The sequence below is a fragment of the Balaenoptera musculus genome, chromosome 8, assembly GCF_009873245.2.
Source record: "Balaenoptera musculus isolate JJ_BM4_2016_0621 chromosome 8, mBalMus1.pri.v3, whole genome shotgun sequence".
NCBI classification, from domain to species: Eukaryota; Metazoa; Chordata; class Mammalia; order Artiodactyla; family Balaenopteridae; genus Balaenoptera; species Balaenoptera musculus.
The window spans coordinates 32,902,691-32,924,963 of NC_045792.1; the positions used below are offsets into that span (position 1 = coordinate 32,902,691).

Genomic DNA, 22,273 nt, shown 5'->3' on the forward strand with positions numbered 1-22,273 from the left:
GAAAGGATCATTGATGTGAATACAGATGACACCAAGACAGAATACAAGATCTTCTGTAAATGAGGAAGACTGAACTAAAAGGATGAGAGATTATTGCATTAGAGTTGACTGCAACTCCTGAAAAGCATGCTGTGGATCCTTTCTCTTTATTTATTGTCAATATTTTGTAGTTTTCCACTCATAGACTTCAATGTTCTAGTCCTAAGTTATCTTTTCAAATTTACTCTCACTCTTCCCCTTCATGCATCCAATATTTTATATGACAGAAATGCTATGTATTTTCAAAACATAATTCATCCTTAACTGATGTTGAACTTTCACACATGTTGTTGGTCCTTATCTAAATTTTAATTTATCAATAAAGTTCACTTCAAATTCTATCTCATCAAAAGAAGAAGAAGAAGAAGAAGAAGCAGTGGAGGAGGGGATGGGAGAGAGGGAAGGGAGACGGGGAGTGCAGAAAACTTTATTTTAGTGTAGAAAACTTCTGTAATTCCTCCAGCAAGAAATTTTGTCCCGTACTTCTGGATTACCATAGCATTTTATTTCTTATGATACTAATTATGTTCTACCTTGTATTAAAGTTATTTGTGTACAGCTATTCCAATTATCTTATTGGTCAAAACCATCATCATTAAATCTGAATAAACTTTACTATCTAACCCAGTCCTACCCCTAATTCTCCTTTAGTCTGCCTTTCTTTCTGATGTCTTTGTAACTTGTCCTTTGAAATGCCAGGTAATTATAAGCAAACATATTTCGGTACAGCTGTTTTAACTCCTCACTCTATTTGTCAAAAAGAAACCTGCATTTTTCCCCTACTGCATTCATTTGACTTTCATTAGTCAGTGGAAGAATAGAGCTGGGGCATACTGTCAATACTTTCCTTTCTCCAAAAAGCTATTCAAGACCCCGATCAACATTTGAATCTGTTAGTCTATCTTTTCTACTACTACTAGAGTTACTGCCCTGAAAGAAAACAAGCAAATAAATAACAAAGACCAACAAAAATAACAACAAAGATTTTTTAATGCCAGTTCCCTGCTTAAGGACTCTGTTTACACAATAATGTTTTTAAAATAGCACTGCATTCAAAGCCCTTCGCAGTCTGGACCTTCTCTCCCTGATGAGTGACTCCTCTCCTCACAAATCTCACACTGTAGTCACACAGTGCTTTTCTCCACTTCCCAAACTAACCATGCCATTTTACAACCACATGCTTCTGCTCCTCTATCTAATTCTTTTAACCTTTTCCTCTACTTAATAAACTATCATTCAGCTTTCAAAATTATACTCAAGTTTCAACTCTCCATCTTTAGAAGAATTAATTTCACTCTACTCTTTGTTTTCACAGTACACAGTTCAAACCATTATTTTAGTGCATATCTCATTGTATTTTAAAGATGTTTACTTCTCTTTATCCCTCTTTGCATTGTGGTTTCTAGCAATGAGGAAATGAAATTTATTCTTCTTTGTACCTGCAGTGCTTGAACATAAATTGCTTAAGTTCTATCTGGCTACATTTCACTCTTTGGGTCAGCCTGGATTTCATGGTCCATAAGTTTCTCCTATTGAATACTAAGTTTCATTTTCCTATGAAAATTTTGATCTACTATCTTGGATTGGTTCTAATAAACAGTTTCTTCACTTCTCATTTGAAGTGTGAGAGTGTTTCAGGAGCAAAGGAAGGAATTTTGTAATATTCTTTCTAGTATCTCTTCCTGTTTTTTTCCACAGACATAATCATAATTTTAATTCAAAGCTTCACTACCTTGATCTTGATCACTGGTATTCTTGGCCCCTGATTCTGCAGTCTTTTCTATCTAATCTATTCCGTACAATGACTCCAGCTTGATCTTTGTAAAACACCATTATCATCATATTTTCCTTTCTTTAAAAAATCCCCCATTACCTTATTGGTAAAATTCAAACTCCTTTACATTTTGGCATGTAAAGCCCTAAAAATCTGCTCCAAAGCTAACTTTTCAATCTTAGTTACCTCTTGACCATTATAAATCCACTGCTTTTGTTAAACTGTTTCTGAAATGGGACATTAATTCATCTGTTATATTGAAGTTATCAACCCATATGTCCACTCAAAGACTCTCCATTAACAAGGCTGGATTGAATTGCTTTTCCTCAAGAATATCTTCTATTCCCACAGTAGACCACAATGATGTATCCATCCTATAAATTCTTAAAGCATTCAAGATTATATAAATATACTATTTACACTTCCCATCTCTACTTCGTCATGTTTTATTTAAAGTTTTGTGTTTGCATGTGTTATTTCTCTATAATGAGATAGATAATTTACTGGTGGTTAGAGCCATGCCCTACACTTAGTTTTGGGTCATACAGGTTTGGATCATGGGAGGTTCATGAACATGAATAGTCCTAGTCTACCACAAGTCAAGTGATAGGGGCTAGTTTTTGAGCATGAACTATGTATGCGGGCATAGAATGACAGCTAATCTTCAAATTCTTTTTAGAATTTATCATTTATCAGGACTGGAAAAATACCATAAAGCTTCCAGAATTTCCTCCAAATCCTCATAGGTAGTTTCAGATTTCAATGTCATTTGGGAAGAAAAATTTAATTTATCAGTTTTTCATTCTATATAGATGTATACATGTGTATGTGACAAAAAAGATATAATATTTTAAAATGGACTAATCCATTAATATATTGTAGCACTGTTTATTCATTGTTCACTAAAGATATTTATCTTAGGTCTTTAACACTGATGAAAAGAGATCCTGTCTTAATGATGAACTGTTAATGGTGATGAATAAATCACAATGTATTTGAGTTTTCATCCCTTTCTTTTCACAAAATAACCTATTTGACTAGACAACATACAACAGTAGAAAAATATTAATACATTTCCTTATTATCCTTTTTTGTTGAACATATTAGCCAGTATTAAGCCAAAATAGAGGACAAATATATTTTGACCACAAAGTAACTATAATTATTGAATATAACTGTTCACATTTAAAAGCAACAGAAACTGGTATTCAATAGACTGTAAAAGATACACTTTTCCTCCCTTTGAAAAAGAAGGGAGTGAGTCAGAAGGGGATTCATAATACAAATGGGACCCTCTTTTGCAAATTGTCCTAGTTCTGTTTGGGTGTGAGTGAATGCTTTTAGAAGAGAACCAGAAGTAGGACTGTACCTATAGCTATGTGTTCACTGCAAACACTCTGGCTACACAAATGTTGCATTTCTAACACTGAAAAGTCTTTGGAAATCTGTTTTTTTTGAAAAATTACATATCACTTTATCCCAGCTCGACAAATCTGCTTGTTCCACAGGCTTAAATAGGTTTAGTAAGTCAAGGTTTGGGGAAGTAAGCAATTTAATAATAGATGCAATTATGATTTGTAAGGTCTTGTTTCTTTTTTACTTCTAGTTGTATTATTTTTTCATATTGCCAATAATTGAATTTGTGAAAGATTTTTTGTCACATTTTTAGAAGATTTCCAAAGTTGTAGAGATAAATTAAAACCTAAAACTGCAATGAGAGGCTTAGTATGGCATTCAGGTCATGCACTAATCACTGTTGAAAGTATAATGATAATATAGCAATGAAAATAATACCTAATCCACATATGGGATTTATTACATACGAGGTACCTTTCTAAGTCCTTTAGATGTAGCAACTCTGATCCTTACAACCCCTTGAACTGGTCTAATAATTACCTTCTTTTTACTTCTGAGAAGACTGAATTAGAAAGGTTGAAAACTTGTCCAAAGTCGTGGCTATTAAATGCTACATCCAGGATTTGAATTCATGACATCTGGCTGCAGAGTCTATGCTGTTCTCCATAATGCTAAGTAATTAATGAATTTTATTCCATGTGTTTTACCATAAATCAGCACTTTGGAGGCAAAGATATTTTTCCATAGAAAATTGTAAGTAATGATTTGGTTGCTATCTAACTCACAAAATATTACCTAGTTCATAAAATGTGATCTAAATAAATTTAGATCATGACTGACATAACACAAAAAGATAAATTACTTCTCCTCCCTACACATGCTTTTTCATAGTTTCAGAGCCAGCCTCAGACAAAAAATTGAAAGATGTACTGTTTTTATATTCTACTTCTTTTTATTTACCTTTCTTCTCTTGTTCCTTTGGGTATGCTTTTCCCTCTGTCCATAATGCCAGCCCAGAATTGAGGCAATTGACAAACTCCTATTCTCTTTCAACACTGCACTCGAATGTCAACTCCACACTGAAAATGCTCTGGATGGCCCTGTGGCGTTAGTGCCTGTCCTCTTGGTGACTTTGACATATGATGCCTCTTGATTTTACTTTTTGCACATTGTGATATCAGAACCATTGCGTTGTCTATCTTCCTTATTAGACCAAGAGTTCTTTGAGGATCAGAGGGTGTGTTATTCTTGAATCCTCAGCACCAAAAATACTGTGAACTGTGCCAGAGACTTTAGGTGCATGATTATTTTAATCTTTACAACAATCTCAAGGCTGTTGTATGAATAAAGAAACTAAGGTTTAGAAAGGGTAGGTGGCATAGTTAAAAATGAGGCAGAATTGGGATTACAAAATAATTAAATCTGCCAGAATAGCTCTCTGTCTGACCCCATTTTTTTAAGTGATGCCAAATTCCTTCCTATTATCCTTCACATCCTATCCAACTCTTTTCCCAAATAATCCTTATTCCTTTCTTCCTGGGAAATTATCACAGGTAGATGTTCAAAAGCAAAATGATACGATTTAACTGATATATACTAAAGTAAAAAATACTGATCTCTGATTTTCTCTGTGGCATCTTATTTTTTAAAGCATGATGCTTATTCACTTAAATGACTGTTTAATTAGTGGAATTTATCTTGCGTGGTATACGTTTTATGCCACAGGGGAGGAAGACATTGTAGACAGTGGGTCTGCTGCATTTGGCCAGCTCTGTCTGAGAATCCATTTCTGAGGTTGGAGTCTCAAAATTGTTCCCACTGCTTTTTTTTTTTTTTTTTTAACTTGTTTTCTGCTTTCACTCACTTCTGAATTTCAAATTCTCTAAAAACTTCTTGAGGGCATGTCTTTTGCTTAAACAAAGGCAAAAATCAGAAGGGCCTGTGGCAGTGACCAACTTATGGTGGGGCAGCTATTTATACATATGAATCATTTTCAAGTTGGTCATCTGTAAGGTTTGTACTACATGTATTTGATCATCAAATTGTCAGGGTGACAGCAAAATATTTCTCTATGTTGGCTTTAATTTATTTATTAAACCAGTGAGTAACACAAATATTCTTTGGGATCCTGGATTTGGTGCAGTCTTCATTTTCTTTTCCTTTATAGTTAAATTTTTAACATTCTGATATTTAAAAAAAAAAAACCCTACCTTTAAAGAAAAAAGTGTGTTATAATATTAAGTAGAACCAACTAATTATTAAGAAAATTAGGCTATGTATTCTCTTGGCAGATATTTTGATAGATAATTAACATACAATATAGCAGGCAACCTTACATTCTCTATAGATGAATTCTGTCATTCCCAAAGATGAGCATAACCCCAATTTTACTTAAACGGGTTACTCCTTTCTTGCTATCTAATTTCATAAATTTGATGGATTCTCTCTTTCTTGATAAATTGAGAAAAAAATCCTCACATCATCTAAAGGGATGAAATTGGAAAGAAGCAAAGATTGCTTCTAGGATAGGTGGGCTGTTCATACAGAGGATCATCTCTAACCATACCCTTTAAATTTTATTTTAGGTAATATTGATAAAGTAATCCAAGACCCCAATTTGGCATTGATATCATAAGGGAAGCATAATGATACAGTGGAAAAAACACTATGGCCTTGGGAGAGTCCCTTAACCAGTTGGTAACTGAGCAATGAAGTATAATATTTAGCAGGTTACTCTTTAGAGTCATAGACACATAGGTTAAGAGGACTTGCTTCCTGTCTGTATGACAGATTGTTTAACTGTAAAAGAAAGATAAACTCAAATGCTGTATTGCTGTGAAGATTAAATGAGAGGATGTATGAAATGCTTTCATCACGGCGCCTGTTGCATAGAAAGAATGTTAATCATTTTCAAGCCTTCCACTTATGCAACTGCTATCTCCCTTCTACAGCACTGCGATACAAGGCTTATAAAATAGTAAGATGAATCATTCAGTTTTAAAATATTTTAAATAATGGCAAGATTATATTGGTGTAAGTAAATTGCCTCCCAGTATGTCTACTCTGAAGAACATAACACACATTTGAATATATGAGTTTCAGTACATTTGTTAAAAAAAAAAGTCTTGTTATTTTATGATAAATTTGCAAAATATCTCATTGGAGTGAACTGTGGAAGAAACACTTCTAAATATTACAAATGACTTTCCAGAAGCAGTAGTTTTAGAGCCCACAATATCCTGGATGTGATTTTTAACAATGGATGATAAAAGTCATCACAAAATAAGAATATAATTCAATAAAGAAAGATATAAATTCAATAACCTTGAAGGATAAGGGGAACCTTAAAATATCCACCATAGAGTTACTCAGTTTTAGACAAATTAACTGAGACAAAATGTGAGAATTAGTTCAGGAGAAAAAAAATGGAAGGAAATCATTTAAAATGATTCATAGAGAGACAAGGTTATTTTTAAATACCTTATTTGATGCTCAGAGAAAAATCAGGTAGATCATATTAAGAATAGCAGTGCATGGTAAGATAAGGAGAAATGGTAACTGTAGGAAAATAGGCATCTTATTAATAATAGGAAGATTGTCTAAATAAGGTGAAAATACCTATGTCACCTATGACAGCTCAATTATGAGGACACTCCTACAAAAACAGCATATTAATCTAAATTTCAATAATTACCTTAAAGGTGATCTAAAACTATGAATGAAATACATTTCAAATTATTCCAGAAACATCGACCAACTGCAAAAATACCGTGACTGACAATCACTATAAAGTCACAGTTTCTTATGGAAATAAAAGAAAATACCAGATGTTCCCTCACCTGCCTGGACATAAAATTTCCTAGTGACACAGTCAAAAATAAATATCTCCAATCTCCACTGCAGGCCTACTAAATCAGAGTATCTAAGGGAAAGACCCAGGAGCCTGAATTTTTACCAAGATTCTTCTTAACATAATTCTGTGTAGTGTTTCATCCACCTTTTGTTTGGAAATCCTGTCTGGTACAAAGAAGAGCTTAAAATATATGAAGAGGTATGTAACATTACAAAATGTATACTTAGCAAGTAATGATTAGTGTAGCAGGTCTCAATTGTTCTTAATATATGAAATATCTGGGATATGTCATGAAAATGCAGATTCCTAGGATTTATAGGCTGAGGACAACTTGCATGTAGATCTTAAATTACATCTTTCATCTAATCCTGTCTCTGAAGGAATAGCAGGAATAGAACGACCCAACTAATGGAGTCCAGGTGGTACATTTGAAGACCCAGGTTCTCCTGAGACCTCCCAAGGATGCAGCCTTCATTCTTAAAGACACTGCACAGTCCGCACCTTACAACATTTAGTATAACATTAAAAATGCTGGTTTTTAGGACCACTCCAGAAATTCTGATTGGATAGATCTTGAGTATGGCTCAATATATCCATTTTTTACAAGAACCCTAGATTATTCTCATTCAAGTGTTTGAGAATCACATTATTAAATGCTGGCCTATTAGATGTAATTTTATAGATTTCCAAAAGCTTTTGATAATTTTATTAATAAATATTATTTAAAATTAAACAGACAGTGAATAGAAATAATATGAAGGAATATATTTTGTCATGGCTGGTGAAATACCTTAGGTATGGGAAGCAACATGTTGGCAAAATGGAATAGTCCTCTGGGGTTGAGTTGGAGCTGGGATTTGCTGATTATTTTGTAAATTAATATGGGAATAATAAAATCTCCAAAGTTTTAGATGGCACTGAGCTCTACTGGGTATTGAAATATCAAGCTGGCAAATATCATTTGCATGATGATATCATAAAGTTGTGGGTGGGTATTATGAAAGTGGCAGATGGATTTCAATATGGACAAACATAAGAAAATTCTTTTAGAATAAAATCCAAACCATACTTATTATAAGGTAGATTGTATTCCTGTTTATTGTAACTAAAAAGTTGTGTGATTTTAGGCAAGTCATTCAAACATATGCAGTCAGAGCTAGGAATTAAAAGGGTATCTCAAAAAAGAGAACAAAAAGAAAAGGAATTGAGTCAGAAAATTCTGGAAGAGTTTTTGATTGGAGATATGATTGAAGACAAGTGATGGAATATAAAACTTCTCCCAGTGCTACTACCTCTCACCCCAACCTCTATTAAAACCTCAGTTCTAGAATTGAGTTTGAATTTACACAGTAAACAACAGCAGCAACCACAAACAATATAGTAATCGAAACAGTCTAGGAAAGTAGTTCCTTACTGCAACTACCCACACACTAGTGAAATGCAGTGGCCCTTGTGTCATAAATACTGTGTGAATAGCTAATTTTTACTAAAGCTTATTATGTATCAGGCATTGTTCTAATCGCTTTGCATTTACTAATGCATTTAATCCTCACAATAACCCTATGAGAAAAGTATCCAGGCTATCCCCTGTTCAGATGAATAAACTGAAGCACAGCCAGGTTAAGTCTCTTGTCCAGGGATAAAGTAGGTGGTAAATCAAACCCAACTTTGTGACTGATTTACTTAAAAAAAAATTAATAAAAATATATTCTGGTTTAAATCTCTGTAATGATGCCACTCTCATGAACTTGCTTTCTGATAGCTTCCTTGATTGATGGTAAAGGAGATGGTGTTCCATACAGTTCACTGGCACTGCACCTAAAGCCTCTCTTGTGCTCTATAGCCTAGAATGTAGAAAAGCTCTTAAAATGAATTTTGGATAGGAACACTATTCACCTTCTGTGAATTGTAGGAAAAGTCATTTGAAAGCCACGGATCCAGGCAAGAGGCAAAGAGTGTTGTAATTAGAAGTATAAAGAAGGGGATAGATGAGAATGAAATTGCAGATGTAGAATTCACAGGGCTTGCCAAACCTATGGAATATGTATGTAGTCATGAGATTAGGAGGATTCTAATTGATCCAGAAATATTTGTATTAGATGTTTAGAAGAAAAGTGCTCTCACTAACAACAGATATCTGCTGAAGAAGTTAATTTGTGGGAAATTCTAAATTGGAAACAGAAATAGAAGCACCCACTAAAGACAAATATTTAGAAGTATAGATGGGGCACAGGAGTAGAATCCTGGAGGAACACCTACATTTGGAAGGATAAGCTTTCTTAAGTCCTTTAGGGAAACATGCCAAGTGTAAACAAACCAGACAAATAGGTGAATGGACACATCCAGACCAATAGCTAAATGGAATGATTGAAATAGGGGGTAGTTTTTTTGTTTTTTTTTTTTTTCCTTTAACATCTTTATTGGAGTATAATTGCTTTACAATGTTGTGTTAGTTTCTGCTGTATAACAAAGTGAATCAGCTATACGTATACGTATATCCCCATATCCCCTTCCTCTTGCGTCTCCCTCCCACCCTCCTTATCCCACCCCTCTAGGTGGTCGCAAAGCACCGAGCTGATCTCCCTGTGCTATGTGGCTGCTTCCCACTAGCTATCTATTTTACATTTGGTAGTGTATATATGTCAGTGTTACTCCCTCACTTTGTCCCAGCTTACCTTTCCCCCTCCCCATGTCCTCAAGTCCATTTTCTATGTCTGTGTCTTTATTCCTGTCCTGTCCCTAGGTTCATCAGAACCATTTATTTTTTTTTTTTTTTAGATTCCATATATATGTGTGTTAGCATATGGTATTTGTTTTTCTCTTTCTGACTTATTCCACTCTGTATGACCAACTCTAGGTCCATCCACCTCACTACAAACAACTCAGTTTTGTTTCTTTTTATGGCTGAGTAATATCGATTGTATAAATGTGCAACATCTTCTTTATCCATTCATCTGTTGATGGATATTTAGGTTGCTTCCATGTCCTGGCTATTGTAAATAGTGCTGCAATGAACGTTGGAGTACATGTGTCTTTTTGAATTATGGTTTTCTCAGGATATATGCCCAGTAGTGGGATTGCTGGGTCATATGGTAGTTCTATTTTTAGTTCTTTAAGGAACCTCCATACTGTTCTCCATAGTGGTTGTATCAATTTACATTCCCACCAGCAGTGCAAGAGGGTTCCTTTTCTCCACACCCTCTCCAGCATTTATTGTTTGTAGATTTTTTGATGATGGCCATTCTGACTGGTATGAGGTGATACCTCATTGTAGTTTTGATTTGCATTTCTCTAATGAGTAGTGATGTTGAGCACCTTTTCATGTGTTTGTTGGCAATTTGTATATCTTCTTTGGAGAAATGTCTATTTAGATCTTCTGCCCATTTTTGGATTGGGTTGTTTGTTTTTTTGATATTGCGCTGCATAAGCTGCTTGTATATTTTGGAGATTAATCCTTTGTCAGTTGCTTCATTTGCAAATATTTTCTCCCATTCTGAGGGTTGTCTTTTCATCTTGTTTATGGTTTCCTTTGTTGTGCAAAAGCTTTTAAGTTTCATTAGGTCCCATTTGTTTATTTTTGTTTTTATTTCCGTTTCTCTAGGAGGTGGGTCAAAAAGGATCTTGCTGTGATGTATGTCATAGCGTGTTCTGCCTATGTTTTCCTCTAAGAGTGTTATAGTGTTTGGCCTTACATATAGGTCTTTAACCCATTTTGAGTTTTTTTGTGTATGGTATCAGGAAGTGTTCTAATTTCATTCTTTTAGATGTAGCTGTCCAGTTTTCCCAGCACCACTCTTGCTTCCTTTGTCAAAGATAAGTTGACCACATGTGCGTGGGTTTACCTCTGGGCTTTCTACCCTGTTCCATTGACCTATATTTCTGTTTTTGTGCCAGTACCATACTGTCTTGATTAATGTAGCTTTGTAGTATAGTAGATTGAGGAGAGACAGTGAAAGGTACAGAGGAATCTACTCAGGAGAGTCTTCACCCAGGTAAATCAAAAAAAGAAAATATTTTCAGGTTTAAACAGATTTTCATAAGAGGTCAAGAATGATGAAGACTGAGAAAAAGCTGGTGTGTTTGATGAACAGATACTTGATGAATTTTGAGAAAACTCCTTGAGTGGTGTGGTGAGGCTAAATGCCAGATTGCAGACCATGAGATGAAGAGAGGAAGTATAGCAGTGGAGACAGTGTGTGTAGACTAGTCTGACAATAGGAAAGGAAGTCAGATTAAAATTACTGAACATATATTTTCCACTCTTAAAAAATAATGCAAAGTTCACGGTTCTTTTCTTATGTTAAGAATGATATATTCACCATTACAATGTCAGTTATCAAAATTTTACGTCCTTTGGGATTTTATTTCCTGAATGGCAATAACAAGTTTTCATGTGGGAAACCAGAAAAAGTCTAAATTAGATTCATATTTAAGAAATTTATCTTATTATTTGTAAGCACTTATTAACTAATTCTTCAAAGTTTACAAGACATATTAAGGGAGTTAATAAAATGATGCACATTGTTTTTCTTGATAAAAATTCTTATTTCCATAGATAGAAGTTCAAATTGTTTTTATAAGTCTGTTTGAGGAGAAATTGAATTGTGTGAAATGACTGATTGTGAAGGACATCTGAGCAAATTATTCATTTTATTCAGAAATCTTCCAATGATTTTTTGAAGTTTTTATTTAATTTGTAGCATATCAAGATGTTAAGATTTCCAGAGAGACACATAGCAAAATAAATAAAATATTAATAAAAGCCAAGTAAGTTTCTTATATTCCTGCAGAACTTGACATAAAACCTTAATGCTATTCAGCTTCTTTCACATAGATAAATATACTCTAGTAGGAATTTTATTTCATAAGCTTTCCCAGTTCCTTTGGAACTGTCCATAAATTGAAAATTCTGAACAAAGATTAAAAGAAGAAAAAGTCTCCTGGGTTTAGGGTAGAACATTTAATACCCACTACACAATTTAGAGGAGAAAAGGGAAATCTAAGAATACTCAAGACCATTCCAATTGCCATATTTCCTGTGATAAACTGATCAGGAAATAAGAATGACTTTGCTGCATCTCACTGTTTGCTTGGCAAAACCAATTCAGGTACCAGAAATAGAGAGAGTAGCACAAGATCCATTCTGTCTGTACTTTATCTGGAGCAAAGCAAACAGAGAGGATTGGAGTGGAGCAGGGATACATTTTAATTGATGTTTATTCCATCAAACGTTGTTATTTCTGATTCAGTGACTGTGATCTTAGGTGCTGAATTACCAGCAGAATGCTGTTTAACAGCCAGTTCTCTGGTGTTGGAGGACAGTGAGAACTCTGATATGTAGCCTTTGCTACTTTTCACATTGTAGATACTCCCATCATGGTTGATCTCAAGCTACCAAGACATGAATAGATGTACAACCAACTCCTGCAAGCAGAAACAAGCCAGTTCCAACACTGCTAGAATAGCCATGAATATTCCAAAAGATAAGTAAGAAAAACGAATTGCTTCAGATTTCTCTTTGATGTTTGTATTAGTTTTCTGTGTCCCTGTATTAAGATCCTTAATCGCATCTGCAAAAATCCCTTTACTGTATAAGGTAACATTCAAAGTGTCCAGGAATTAAGATATGGACAACTTGGGGTCATTATTCAACCCACCACAATCTTCAAGGGTATACCATTTTTTTATATTTTTCCATTGCTCTTAGGACCTGTCTTATTCAGTAGTGAATTAATGGGGTTGATTCATAAATTATGTAAGTATGTGATTCTGTGCATAATTCCCTCGACACAATTCTTGGTTTAAAAATAAACCTGTTGTCTACATATACATTCTTAGCTGATGACTTTGTCTGTAGTTCATTTTAAAAAAATGCCATCAGACTTCCCACCACCAAATATTAGGTTATCTGCATCTATAGTCTTTTTACTTTTCTCCCCACTGTGACAACTGATGAATTCTCTAACAAAGGCCAATCTTTCTGCATGCATTCTGAATCTATTCCCATTCATTATCCAAGTTACTTCCTCAATTCTTTTTCTCGCTCCTGCACTATCCAACTCCAGGGATGGCAAAAGGACCCAAGGACTGCTTTTATTTTTCTTTCTTTTCTTTTTTTATTATCCTCTCTGTATCACTTTGGAGCAACTATAGCCCTAGAGAAGGGTCTGAAAAAATGCTGCCTTAGGAAGGAGTGAGATCTTACAGGAGAAGATTCCATCTGGACCATAAGAGGAGTGAGGAGCCTGGTGCTGTACACAGTGGATTGTGGGAAAATGCTTTGCTCTATCTTGAAGAAGTGAACCTATTATCAGAATGTAATGTTCTTTTCTATCCCTAGAGATGCATTTAATATCTTGTATGATATACATAGACCAATTTAAACTTCTTTTTGTTTTTAGTTCATATTTGTTTCTATATGTTTTCCATCCTTTCACTTTAATACTTGTAAAGTTTTTAGAACAATGTCTCACATGTACCAATTCATTATAAATGTTGATTGAATAAAAATAAAATAAAATAAAATAAAGTCTTCAGAATTGGGCTGAGAATTCTAATGAGAGCAGAAATGAAAGTATGAACTTGCCAGGCAACAGACCGAGATAGTGAGATCTTGAAGGGAGACCAAGACAGTAGTGTTGAGGGAGAGGCAGAGGTGTGTCGAGGGAGAGATATAGCAGTTGTAGGAATAAAAACTTGGCAAAAGAGAGAAGTTGTTAAAGGGCGGTGTTTAATAAATTTTGCTGTTTTGCAGAATGCTGCCTCCACGTTCATTACCCTCCAAACCATTAGTAAAATTCTGTATTACCTATAATAGTTTTGGAGCTAGATTTGTTTGTTTTGTTTACAATGCAATGACCTGTGAGATTGGCTCCATGGGGCACTGGACAGGCAGACAGATCCTAGGATGCTTGGTTACACTCAGTTTTTAGGGTAATATCTTCCCTTGTATTATATTGTAAGCTACCTAAGGACAGTTATTGCATTTGTTTTGCCCTCCATTATATCCTCACTACTTAATGAATTATCTGACACATAGCAGGTATGCAATATACATTTGTAAATGTGTGAAGATAGTTTTTCACAGTGCCAGCAGAGGAAAATCTGATCACGTCACTCATGTACTTCCAATCTTCTAAAGGTCCCCGCTCTGTATTTTGCACAACTTTTGTGTGTTTGAATGATCTTGGCCAGAATTTTTACTCCTGCAACGACCACTGCAACCAGGTCTGTGTAGGTGCAACCAGTTTCACTCAGCTGCAACTTGAGGGTATCCTGTAAATGTACGGGAGTTAACTGCCTGTGGAGTCACCCTCAGGGATGGAAGCCCATTGATATGTCTGCCAAGGAGGTTATTCTGAGTGAATTTCATAAGGCTCTGGTCCTGTGCGACCAAGTTCCAGCTGCCTGTGGAAGTGGTCATCTCCATAATGCAACCTCCCTTTTCACTAGTTCATTCCTCAAAACCACCCCATTCCACACTCCTGATCTCTGTGATAAATTTCAAATAAACTACCTACAAGCAAATTTCGTTTCAAGCTTTGCTTTAAGAGGATCCAAGCCAAGACATTTTCCAATAGTTTATAAAATAAAATTTTATTTGTCCTTGAAGGGAAATAATTTGCCTATGTATATAACGTCTGTTATTTTTAGAAAGGCCTACTTTTTTTCAAAGAAGTGTAAAAACACAATATTCTGAAATGATTTTTATAGCTAACTCTATGGTCACAGCAGATTAAATGTAATGTTTATATTCAAACCCCTGCAGAGGTGTTTGTCAAGTTTGCAGAAATATCCATTATAATGCCTGTCTCTGCAATGAGAGGTTTGTAAAACCCAGCAGGAATTGTAGCTGACTGTGATGCAAATAATGGAATCATCCACAATCATATTCTATTTTTATTTTCAGACTAAGTGTTTAATATAAGCCACCTACTTGGGAAAGCATTCAAGAATATGTTCTTCCTATGAACATGGTCTTCAATTTTTTTTTTGAAGAGAGATCAAATAGTAATATAAAAGTTTTTTGAATTAAGAACAATTCTAGTCTAATCAATGCCTTTCTAGAATAATTTAAATTTTCCTGCTTTTTGCATATTATCTTGATATAAATTCTATAACCATGCAGTAAGCTCAGTAATTTTTTATAGAAGCTGTTAATTTAGCATTGCATATAAACATTAAGTCTGAGAGGCTTGGACATTGTTGTGTGTTTCCCAATTCTGTAGAATTGGTTCCCTTCTGAGGTGAGGGTGCAGGTGGCAGGGAGAGGTGGGTCGACAGTCAGGTCTGCTTTGATGTGAGGGCAAGGAGCTGGCTGTCAGGCTGTGGACACTCATGTGCCAGAATGAGAAGGTTTTGCCTTCTGTGCCACTATTCACATTAAGAACTTTAGCTTTCCAGGGAAAGTTCACTCATGTTGCTAAGAGACAAGCCCTTTGGTCTTTTTGCATGTAAGGGCAGGGAAGAGAATGGATTCCAATATTTCACTGAAACAGAGGTTCAACATATATACCTTTAGTCCCCCTTTGGCCCCATTTCTTTTGCCCACCCTTAGCTAACTTTGATTTCAGAGCTTTTTCAGGCTTCCGCTGGGCACATGATTTTTAGCCCTTTCTTTAGATCCCTTAAACTTTATTCTAGGTTTTAGTTACTCTGCCTGTTTAATCCTTAAACTCACATCCTCTCTTATTCTTCCAGAAATATATCAAAGTGTCTCATTTGTTAATGAAATGCTTCCTCTACTCATTGATGATATGAATTTCTTCTCACAGGGTCTCAGAAGGGAGACAGGAGACAAATACAGGCACCCAGTCCACCATCTTGAGCTGCATGCCCACTTCTCCTTGTTGAAATACTCATTTTTCTTGGCTTGATACTACACTATTGTTTTTCCTATTATCTCTCTGACTTCTCCTTCTCATTATCCTTTGTAAGGTTTTCATTTTTAACCTTTCCAAAGCAATTTGGACTACTCAAGGCTTGGTCCTAAGCTCACTTCTCTTTCATATGCATTTCATGGGCTTTCTTAACCACAATATTGGTTTTATTTATCATTTGCATTGTGATGACTCATGTTCATATTTCAACACTATTATTGAAACTATGAATTGTATTTGTAGAGCAAAATTTTAAGATAAATTACATCCAAACTGTATCACAATATTATTTTCTTGTTATATTCAAAGTTTCACTTATGAAAAGCACGTCTAGTAGAGCACATATATCTACAAATAGCTCAAAAATCTGTAACAATATGATGTTGAATGATAATTATATAGTAATAACTTGTTAACATCTATTTATTTTAAGCTTTTACAGTTAGTCTATGGGAAAGTTTAGAACACTTGGTTGCATTTGCAGGAGAGAATGTCAGAGTAAAAGTGGAAGACAAAAGGACATAAAAGTAGTGTAAGAAAGGTAAAGGAAAAAGTAGGAATAAAACTATCACTTTATAGAATAGAAAGTCAAGAATTATTTTCAAGAGTTAAAAGGATAGTAGAGATTTAAGCACATTGTCAAGGTTAAAAAGGAAACAACAGAAAAATATTATTTAAATATAAAAGAGGGGAGGATAGAAGAAGCAGATGTACATCATATGAGTTATTGTCTAAACTTGATTAAATAAGAAGCACAGATATTTCCTAGCATTATATGAGAACCTCATGAAGAAAAATAGGAGAAACTAAAAAGTTAGCTTTAGGGAGTGGGATTGGATGGAAGGGAGGTGTGTGGGTTTGCTTTTTCTTTCCCCTTCTTATCAGCACTTATAAACCACTACATTCCTTTGATAAGGGTGTATTACTATGATAAAAAGTAAAAATTAGTAGACAATCACCAAGAAAACAATAATCTCAGATAATTTACAGAAAGAAGAAATATGAATTTTCTAACTTCTCTCACAGAATCTTAAATAAGACTGTCATTGGATGATGTAATTGAAATTTAGCAGGTGTTTTCCACCTGTTTCTTTTTAACTTAAATGTTAACTTTAAAATAACAGTTTTATTCTACTTGTGTGCATTGCTTTATTGAGCCTTTCATATAGTACTGCACAAATAATGATTTTTTGAAAATATAGATGTTTGTAAAATAAAAATAAGTCAACAGTTTCAATTGCTTCAGTAAATTCAATTAACATGACCAAAAATATTTATTAGTTTAGTGACACAGTTTTGGTTACATAAGGAACAAAGACTAACAGTGTGATGTTCTGAAAAGGCCAGTGGGAATGAAAATCAGCAGTCAAGGATGGAGGGATTGGTTTTAATACTAGGAGGGACAGTAGAGTATCTCTACTGAAATTAAATAAGGGAAGAACAGTATGGATGAAGATGTATCAATAGTTAGATTTGAAATTCCATTAGTAGGAAAATAAATTTGTTACTTAAATAGTTTTTGTAAAGCAGTGGGGAAGGAGGGAAGCTGTCCAGTTTGAGAAAAACAAAGAAGATTCCAAAAACTTTTGGGACAGTTACAAATTAACCATCCACAGAAACTTACTAGGACTGAGTGGCAATATTGAAGTTGTTGATCATGAATCCCTGGCAGGTGTAACTCTCTAGCAGCTTTCAGATTCCAAGGTAGTCACAAATTAAGGGTGTAGTGAGTTCATTAGGAGTGGGGTTTTGCCCAGGAAGAGCAATAGAATCAGAAGGGCAAAGGAGTTAAAATAGCAGCAAACAAATTACTCTAATTATTCTTGAAATGTTTGACTATGGAAGGTATAAGGCAAAGTTAAGTGATACATCTGGGCCATGAAATCAAAGAAGTGCAAGAGACTGTTGAACATGGGTCCTGAGCTTTTAAATCACCGGTGAAGGTGGTGTCAATTTTTGGATTCTTACTTTACATGTGCTCCTCTCCCTTGTTACGGTCAATGTAACGTTTAGGTTTGGTGCATGAAAAGAAGGCAGAATAGCCTACTCAACCTCAGGCACTATCTGAATGTACGGTATTATTACATAAATGGATGGTGTAAATGGAACTAGTTATTGGCTAGTCAGCAAAATGTTAACAATTTTCAAACAAAGATGCTTCAAATTCTTGTGGAATTAATGAGAAAATACTCAGAAACTTTATGAAAATGGCTTATAGAAAATCACCTCAATTCTAAGCTATTAACTAGGTAAGTTTTCTAAATGCATATCTATTTTCCTTTATTCTTTTCACCCTATAGACATTCTTATATAATCTTGAAGTTCGCATAATATACACACAATCATAGCTTTAACTGTATTGTTGGAATACACAATGATAACACTTAAATCTCTTTCTCTAGCCCAGTCCTCTCTTGTGCGTATTAGGAATATGTATCAGTAGCCTATTGCATATTTCCACATAGATTTCCCATGGATATCTTATCTCAACATAGCCAAAACTGAATTTGTCACATTCACCAATTTCTCAATCTATTCTTTCATCTGTCTTATCTCTTTTCATGAAAAGAATCATCACCCATTCGTTGAACTGTGTGAAAGCTTTCTCCTACTCCAGAGCCTCATGTTTAATCATCACATTCTGATAATTCTACCTTCTTAGTATCCCAGGCATGTTTTCTACCCTTCAGTGCTATTACCACTGCTTTCATTCTGTCCTTCCTCACCTCCTCACCTCTTGGCTGGTTAGTTTCAGTAGCCTCTAAATTGGTTTCCCATTTTTCATCCTTGTTTCCCATCTATTCCTCCATGCCATTACCTAGCAGTGTGACTTTTGGAGGTCCCTTCATCTCTTTCAAATTGGCTTCCTCATCTCTGAAATAGATATTGCATTTGTACTCTCTACCTGATAGGATTATAGGATTATTACTAATGTTTTATATATATATGTATAATATATATATATTTATATATGTATTATACATATATATATAAACTCTGGCTATACATTACTGCAGCATATATTCTAAAACTAAGCATATAAAAGACTAGTGTTGAAATAGATTGTTTTTTAAGCTTCACAATCCATCAGGATTCTCGAGCTCACTTCTCAATAATACCTTCATAGCTTTTTTATTGCATGACAGAGCAAGCCATATATCATATACAACTGTAATATAGCACTTGACTTCTTGAATGCAATGCTTAACTGTAAATGTCTATAACTACAAATTGGGTGTTTAAATCTGAAGATACTTTGGATAGATGGCAATACCTATACTTATAGAATCATCATTTCTGCCTGAATTGCACTTAAAAGTTAAAGTTCCAACTGTTCCTATTATTGGAAAAGTAATAATAACAATTATAACTATACCATGAAGTATTAAAAGCTGAACATTCAATTTGAAGGTAGCTAAAATTAAAAAGTGATGAAAAATGAACCTGTAAAATACTTGCAATTCATACACATATGCTATATAGAGGCCCTAAGGAGCAAAAAAAAGAACTGTGGAATCTTTATTACAGTTCATCTTTTTGTAATCCCTCGCCCTTTTTGGCATTAGGGTAGTGTTAAGGTTAATATTTCTTAGCTATAGACCATCACTTTCCTATGTCAAAAATTTTATTCTAAGATATGCATGATCTTAGACTAAAAGTGTAGAGTTTCTAAATATGCCAAATGCCTTTTTATTTTATTTGTGCTAGGTTTAAGTGCTTAGAAGAACACTAATACATCTTTTTTTTAGGTCTTTTTGTATTGAAGTACAGTTGATTTACAATATTATATTAGTTTCAGATGTACAGCATAGTGATTCAGTATTTTTGCAGATTATACTCAATTTTTCACATTAGAGGTGGCTGACCATTTCAATCCAGTCCATGGAACTTACCATCATTACGGAGAGTGAGTGGTGTTGGAGGACTAAGTACTCGAGCGTTTGTCACTGTGTTTTTCACCAGACAAATATAGCTGCCAACATCTGATGTTTGGACTTTAGAAATATAAAGGTTGCCTGTCTCCTGGGAAATGAACCGCCGGCTGTCTTCCGCCACAAAGGAAGGGAACTCGTTAAATACCCAGCTATAGACGATCTCTGAAAATACACAAAATTCAATTGTTGAAAGACAGATTATTTTACTAACAAACTCAAACAACAAAGCTTTTACTAAGTATTAGATAGGTTGCAAGATCATCCATATTTGATCCAGATTTCTATATCATTTTGTATTTTATATTCAAAGAACTGTTGCTCTTAATGACTACATGAAGATCTGAAATATTTCTTAAGGATGCTCAGCCTTTATCTATTCATCCATGCTCTCATTCATTCAGTTCTAATGTGTGTTGAATGTGTTTTAGATGCCTGGCAATATGATAGCACTGAAATTAAAAAGATGAGAGAGACAGTTTCACATTCTCAAAGATCGGTCTAATGGCAAAGATTTACCCAAACCTATGAAACAATGTGGAATAAAGAAATGGAGATGTATACTCTACTGTAAAGAAGACAATGGAGAAGGGCACTTAAACCATCATGTTAATCAGCAAAAATTTCTTAAATTAAGAGATGCCTGAGCTACATTCATTTATTCATTTGTTCAACAAATACTAGTTGTGGGTCTTGATGGGCCAGGAATGCTCTAAGTGGAAAAAAAAAGTCTGTGCTCTCATAGAGTTTCCATTATAGTGGAAACTACAAGAATACACAAACAAGTATTTGTCAAGTGGTAATAAGTGCTGTGAAGAAAATTAAAGCATGTAAGAGAGCTAGAGAGTGGCAGGGGTGAGAAAGATGCATGAATTTATACTTTAAAAACTCTCTCTGACTACTGGTTAGAGACGAGACAGCGTGAGGACAAAGCAGGGACCAGGGGAAGGGGAAGCAGAAGAATAATGTCCCCTAGTCTAAGTGGCTATTTTCAAAGTAGCCATGAAATATATAAATGATTTGCACTAGAATGGTAGTTAGTGGCAGTGACAGTAGTGGTGAAGCGATGAGAAGTGACTGGTTCTAGTAAAAATGTTATAGTGGAGTTGACCAGAATTGCTGATGGATTGATTATGAAATGTGAAAAGGAAAAAAAATGAGTCAAGGAGTAAGGTCTTGGGCCACCACAGTTTTGTGTTATTAGAGTGAAAAATCCAAGAAAGGAAGTAGTAAGAAAAGAGGTTAGAGAAAGTGGAAATTAACCCAAATTACTAAACACAAATTAACATAGTCTGTATGTTGTATTAAGGAGCTTGTGCTCTATCCTGGATGTTTTCTAGCAAAGGGTTGACATAAAGATGTACATTAGTAGGGTATTCTGGTGATTCTACAAAGGTTGGATTTAAGTAAGCGCAAGTTGCAAGAGGGAAAAATAGGATGATATTGCATACTGAAGGTAAGAGCTGGAGAAATCTGAATCAGAACCTAATCATAGCAATGAGAAGAAGGATACTGGCCCAAGAAATGTATAGGGAGTAAGACAAATGAAGAGACAAATAGTCCAGGAACACTTTCATTGTCTCCCTTGAATGACTGGGAAGAGGATGACACGTGAAGTTCAGGATGAAAATAAATGAAGTCAAACTGGTTTAAGGAGAAAGTTCACTTTCAGGACATTTTGAGTTTGAGGCAAATCTATGTAAGTAGTTCCAGCAATTGATAAATATGTGTTTGAAGTCCATGAGAGGAAATCTATGGTTGGGAGTTGAGGGTATGTTGGTGTAACTGAATCATGTAAGTAGATGAGAATAGATACAGTGAGAAGATAGTTCTTTGGAAAGCACAAACATCTAAATAAAGGAAGGAAAATGTTCAAAAGGTAAGAGAGAAGGGACCATTGGAAATATTCAAGGGGAATAAAGAAAATGCAGTATCATAGAGGCCAATGGCTTAACAATTTCAAGAGGGTTAAATAATGCCAAATAAGGCAAAAAGGACTTAATGGGAATATTTATAAATATAATAAAGGGAAAAGTTACTTAAGATTGACATGTGCTATGTCACTGAATAGCAGTTTCAGTAGATGACTGAAAATCAAAACCAGCTTGCAATTGAGTTAATAGAATATGAGAAATTGAAGGAATTATGTGCAGGCCAATAGCATTAAAATCTCAATAGACATTAGAATTACCTATGTTATGGCTAAAAGAGCAGATTCTAAGGTCCCCTTTCCACAGAGTCATTTGTTTAGTAACACTTATTACTTGAATTTTTATAAAGCTCAAATGTGATTCTAATCTACAGTGAGGCTTGGGAAGCCCTGTTTTATGCCTTTCTTTTCTTCCTTTCTCTCTTTCTTTCTCTCTCTCTCCTCCTCCCTCTCTCTCTCCCTCCTTCCTTTCCTTCTTTCCTTCCCTTAAATATATGAGTTCTTCTAATT

The 22,273-nt window shown here is 34.7% G+C and overlaps 1 protein-coding gene across 1 annotated transcript in view; it reads right to left on the reverse strand.

Moving 5' to 3' along the window:
* The window catches only part of CNTN5 (contactin 5), a 1,373,994-nt gene that overhangs the window by 374,013 nt on the left and 977,708 nt on the right, over positions 1–22,273 (reverse strand). The window contains exon 8 of the mRNA XM_036862636.1: positions 19,795–19,998. Within this exon, the coding sequence (XP_036718531.1) occupies positions 19,795–19,998 (204 nt within the window). The remainder of the gene's footprint in view (positions 1–19,794; positions 19,999–22,273) is intronic.